Source organism: Drosophila willistoni (genome assembly GCF_018902025.1).
Source record: "Drosophila willistoni isolate 14030-0811.24 chromosome 2L unlocalized genomic scaffold, UCI_dwil_1.1 Seg168, whole genome shotgun sequence".
Classification (NCBI taxonomy): Eukaryota; Metazoa; Arthropoda; class Insecta; order Diptera; family Drosophilidae; genus Drosophila; species Drosophila willistoni.
In genome coordinates, this window is record NW_025814047.1 from 11,102,622 (window position 1) to 11,108,622 (window position 6,001).

General features: G+C 35.9%; 1 protein-coding gene across 1 annotated transcript; it reads right to left on the reverse strand.

The window, feature by feature from the left end:
* Positions 1–2,890: 2,890 nt before the first annotated feature.
* On the reverse strand, positions 2,891–5,489 carry LOC124459970. Its single transcript, XM_047009903.1, has 2 exons — positions 4,054–5,489; positions 2,891–3,734 (listed from the first exon to the last, which is right to left on the reverse strand). Exons 1-2 carry the CDS (start codon positions 4,493–4,495, stop codon positions 3,118–3,120), a joined length of 1,059 nt encoding a protein of 352 aa, XP_046865859.1. The 5' UTR covers positions 4,496–5,489; the 3' UTR covers positions 2,891–3,117.
* Between the last annotated feature and the right edge of the window lie 512 nt (positions 5,490–6,001).

The following is a 6,001-nucleotide window of genomic DNA, read 5'->3' on the forward strand; positions in this document are numbered from 1 at the left end:
TTTGGCATACAAATAAATGTTTGTATTATAAGGCCCTAAAGTATTTGTTAAATAATTTTTACTTGTGTTTTAGTTTGTACCCTTGCAGAGGGTACTATAAAATGGGTCAGGTGTTTGTAACGCAGAGAAGGAGACGTTTCCCCATAAAGTATATATATTCTTGATCAACAGAGTCCATCTGTCCATCCGTTCGTCCGTTGCGTTTTACTAAGCCCTCTTAAAAGCTATTAGGATGAAACTTGGTACTTAAGCAATTTAAAACCTGATGGGTGATATGAAGTATGAAAATCACCCGGATCGGAACACTATATAACTATATCACATACGCAAAATATGTGAATGAGTTGGAGTATCCATATGAAATGTACTAATGTGTTTGTTTTGAAAATAAAACATAAGATCCCAATGTTTCAATCCGATGTGATAAATAGAATACAAGTTACAGTCAATATAAATTGGCTCTGCTCAAACACTGTCGAAAGGACTGCCAGCAGCCTAGTACGTCATAGCTGAAATTAAAAAGAGCAGCAGATCAGACGCATACACAAACACGCGACGTTACATAAACTGTGTGTGTATGCGTGCTGAACGTTGACGTGTATGCATGTATGCATGGACACATACAATTGGTTTGCAAGGGCATGGGGGAAGAAGAAGAAAAAGAAAGTGCGAGTGGAGCAAAACAAAAAGGGCCTTCAAAGGTTTTGTTTGTGTATTGATTGTTTCATTTAAAAGTTATTTGCTTTTAAAATAACGAGTTTTACGTAATGGTCATAGGTTAGGTTTTGCTTTTTCTTTCTGTTCCTGTATGTGTTTTCATTGGCAATATCAAATACAAAACAAAAAAAGTGGTTATTACTTTTCATTTTTAATGCTAATGACAACATATTTTATTAGAATTGTTTTTTTTTTAATGCTAATAAAAATTTTTTTATTAACATTGATTTTATTCAATGCGAATGAAAAAATTTACATTAAAATTATTTTTTTTTCTATGCCAATGAAAAAATTTACATTAAAATTATTTTTTTTTCAATGCCAATGAAAAAACTTTCATAAGCAAAATTTGTTCAATGCTAATGAAATGGAAATCCATTATACCCTGTCTAAATTTATTCGAATCTACGAAACTTAGATGTACGTCGTGAGAAAGTACAACTTATAAAAATTTTGCATCTTTCGAAGATCATCAATATAATGATGGGTAAGCATTTATATTGCTTCCATCTCAAATGAAGTAAGTAAGTCGTCTCGCCAACTTAGGTATACCTTAGGTTTATAATCAACGCATTTACGTATTTTTAAAAAATTCTGTTTATATACATTTTACAACATATCTTATTATCTCGCTCATTCAAGCATACGAGCACCCTAGCGCTCCCACCAGCCAACGGCCCACTTCGGCCTTATGGAAAAACGATTGCATGCATTATATGCATATCTTGACTATTTTTTGACAGATTTTGATCAAATGTGGTATTTTGCTCGGTATTATACGTGCATACGTAAATTTGATATAATAGCCATCAAAATACCAAATTTAAGTAATTGCACAAGGTAGAAAATTACGGGAGATACTCGAGTTTTTTTAAAATCACGGGGTCGGAAAGGGGCGTGGCAAAATCTTTACACATTCAAAATGTGCGCATTTACTAATTTGGTGTCTCTAGTTAGTATAGTGTTTTAAAAATTGGTTTTATTTAATTTGCGTGGCCGGTAGGGGGCGTGGCAAAAATTGGAAACAAACTTGATAACTGTACATAACACACGAGACTACATACCAAATTGGTGGCTCTAGCTCTTATAGTCTCCGAAATCTGGGTGTTCAAAGGGACGGACGGACAGAAATGGATCGTCTTGGCTGTTGATGTTGATTAAGAATATATATACTTTATGGGGTCGCAAAAACTTCCTTTTAAGCAGCCTAAGCAACTTATAGTAAGTAGTAAATTCACATGTGAACTTGGTACAATAATCGCCATATGATAAGGACTCACAACATGAAAATCAGAAACAGGGGGTGGTTCACACAGGCATTGTTTTATCTTTATAAAAGACCCTGAATGGGACCGTTTGCTGTATTGTATCCATGCTGCCATATGGAAAAAGGTTTGGTAGTGGATGTATGTAGCTGTCTCAGTTGTCGGCATTTGTGTCTTTTTTAAACACGGCATATATAAGAAAACTCAGCAGAAGCAATAACCAACCCCCAAGTATAACTTTTAACAGTTTGAGGTACATTAACTTTAGACAGCAGTTCGCTGTAGAGAGAACAAAATATTTCCCACGTTTAATTTGTTAAAAGTTGCAATTGTAGGTATCAAAGTATATTGATTAAAACCTTTACTTAATCAGCAATTTATCGAAATGTAAAAAAAATTATGTTTTAACATAATCTATCTAAAAATAAGCTGCGTTAACAAAGAGTATAAAGATATCGACAAAGTAAAAACGTGCACAATTGCCAACCTCCATCCACGTACTCTTACTTTTTTACTTCGACTCTCTCTCATCTCTCTTAAAATCTGACTTGTTAACGTGGTTGAATGAGGGTCAGAGGAGCGGATAGGGAAATTACCGATAAGCTGGCGCCAACTTTAACGAATGTCAAATGGCATGAGTATTTAATATTGCCACTAAACAAGTTGAGATTAAATATTTAACGCTTTTTTGCTCTATAATTGTTTGTTGTGTCGAATTCATTAAATTATTTACATATGTATGTATGTGGCCTAAAGGTATTTACGTGTACATACATACTTGTATAAGTTTTTTTTTTACAACTCCTTTGTTGTAACTATAATTATAGAGTATATTTGTAAGCAATGAACCTACTAATGTTTTACTAGCACTAGCAACTATGGATATGGTCTAAAACGAAAACTATGTACATATGTATGTACATATGTTTGTACATATGTACATACCAATAGCCTGGGACTCGAGTGCGGTTCCGTGCCTAAATAACAATGTCATTTAGAAATCTTATTTACTGAGATAAATCATCTGCAGCAGTGTTACGAAAAGAATACCTAATAATAGTAATATATGTATTATTATAATATTACTAGCAAACCCGGCGAACTTCGTAACGCCTAACAGTCAAAGAATTTCGTGTTACCTATTAGCTTGAAACTTGCCATTTAAAATGGTGGCCTCAATCACGTTCTTCATTAATTTTTTAATAACCAATCGTGTGCCATTGCACAGCCGTGGTGGGTTCAAGTTACGGAGCAAAATCACCGGGGATCCTACTTTCAATTGTAAGTGGTGCGGTGGCATGCCTGGCAAATCCAAGGAATTCAAAAATTCTACTGGGTAATTTACAGCTTCGATAGTATTGCAAACTGTATTAACAGATTTGTATGACACAGAGTCTGTTGGCAACAATTGTTGTATCTTGAAATTTAATCCATGAACGTCCACATTTTTCGCTGCTAAAATGGCTCTTTCTGCCAGCCACTCAAGATTTATATATTGTGTGTGTACATCGGGAAGTATACAGTCGATGAGAACATCTTGCGAGTGGACGATTGTGCAAGAACCGGTTGGTAATTTTATTGATCCAGTATTTTCATGTACGGCAACTTTCCCATTGCCAATATCTAATAGCTGTTTCGAAAAGGTTTCGGCGGATGGATCCTGAAGCGTTTGAACGCGCATGTTCACATGCCCTGCCACGCTTCGCTGTGCCCGCTTTTGAAAAATTAAAATTGCGGTTGGTAATTTTATTGCTGAAATTCAAGTTAAACCCTTGAAGTAGATGTCTTTGGATATGTTGAACGTCTTATTACTATGTTAAATTCTATTTAACTCTATTGCTGAGTTGCAGTTAAGTATAAATTACAGTCTATTTGTTAAGCAATATACATTTGAGTGATTTATAAATGAAAAACGAAAGCTGGCATACTACGAAAACATTCAATGTAAAAGTAATTTAGATGGATGGCAAAAGGTTGAGCAAAATCTTTTACTACTCTTAAAGCTTGGGTATAAAAAATAGATATCCATGTATTAATTGAAGAGTTTTCATATTCTTAATGAATGAATTACCTGTTACCGGATCTCGTTGCTTAAGGTTTATGCAATATCCGTCTTGTCCCTTCCAAAAAATGAGTGGATATTGGAGAGCATCATATAAACGATGGGTATCAGGAATGGACTGAAGAGAATTATTTCTTCTTCGAATCACGATTTGTCGCGTAGCTGTATGGTCGCCAACCATGATTCCAGCCACGTCGTCAACAACAGGTGCGTTGAATCGACGTATATGCCCTCCAGCTGGTGTTCTATCAGGATTGATGAAAATAGCGTGATTGTCACTTTGTAGCTTATGCATATGTGATTTGAATAATTTCAACAATTCGTTGTGCTCATTTAACAGAGCGTCCAGCTCGCTGACAATGCGCGTTGCAAATGGTGAATTGAGGTGATTATAGTTGCAACGTGTATTCACGCGATTGGCGAGTGCCCGTTCGGAGTCCTCGCCACCCATAAAGTAAATTTGTAAAATTGTTGACCATTTGCAGCAGTATTTTTAACTATTTCCGTTGCTCCGAACGATGTCATTTGAAAACATGAATTGAATTGCCGAATTGAACGCAAGAACAGCGAAGAATTTGGATCAGTACCAATAAGGAGGCCGTGCAATGGTTCCGGCGGTGTTTCAATTTCTGGAAGTTTCACTTTTCCTGATGAGCAACACATCCCAATTGGCTCATTTTTAAATTTAAGGGCTTGACAGTGCGGGCATTCCTTGTCCAATGTACCAATTACCACTTTGGAATGAGCGTAATATTCAACATCAGGCTCATACTGAAATGCTAGTCGAAGAAATGAATGTGATGTAAATGCTCGAATCTGCGCGATTCTCTTCGTTCCAATTGTCTTTGTTGGTTTCGCTCATCTCGTACCTCTTGTAATTGTGATGCACGTAACTGCGCCATTCTTACACGGACATCTGCATTACTTTGTTGCCTTTCTGCATCTGATCTTATTGCTCTTTTATCTTGCATGCCTCTAGATCTGTTTGTTTGACGACTCAAATTAGCCCCCCTGCGTGTTCGTGGCATTGTTGTAATAAATCAAGTTGGAAAATTGATTGGTGTATAACGTGTATTATTTTCTTGATCAATAATTAGCGCAGCGAGTTCGGTCGCACTCGAGTTGTAACAACGACTGAACTCGAGACGCACAATTCTTGTGCGCGCCTTCCACCGAACCACACTCGGCGATAGCGACAGAACGCTTGTCCTGAAGTTAAAAGAAAATTTCAACTGTTTGTTCCGAAAAAAAAACTGGAAAATTAAATTTTTGTATACGGAAATCCCCAAGCGAAGACGTGTGAACTCAACAGTGTACATCACCTTACTGAAATCTAGAAAGTCTCAACGTTGTATATGGTTTTTCACGGCCTGTTTCGATTGGAAGATTTAAATTATTTTTGTTGAATTTCATCTCTTATCAAGTAGGCCGTGTGTCTAATTTCACTCGTATGAAACACAGGGTAGTTCAAATATCCAGCACAGTTAGTCAGTTTTGATCGTGAGCTCGTTATTATTTGGGTATAAAAAATAGATGTTGGCCTATTCTCAGTCCTACACGATCTGCATAAAAAATTTCGTGAGAATCGGTCGAGCCGTTTCGGAGTAGTTTGGTAACAAACACAAACACAACGAGAATTTTATATATATAGATATGCCTATAAATAGGAAAATGCACATTGTTTTTGTGCTTATTTCGGTTCGGGTATAACTACAGAGTTTCTGCAAAATAAAATTAATGATGTTTCCAATGATAATTAACAAGGAAGCAGTGTGCTCCAAAGTAAAGCCATCATTATCAAAGCGTTGAAAAATTCGGAGTCACACAAAAACACAAACATAAACATATACATATGTACATATGTTGCGCAAATACAATTTGAAAATAAATTCATATATCTTTTTCTGTTACATCAAATGAATAGAGTGTTTATTAGTCGTTAACACCTCATGACTAT

Bases quoted from the DNA above. Each gene is read 5' to 3' on its own strand.
- LOC124459970 (XM_047009903.1), bottom strand. From the start codon at position 4,495: ATGGGTGGCGAGGACTCCGAACGGGCACTCGCCAATCGCGTGAATACA. The intron at 3,735-4,053 runs GTAATTCATTCA...CTTGAATTTCAG, and splicing joins GCAACGAGATCCGGTAACAG to CAATAAAATTACCAACCGCA.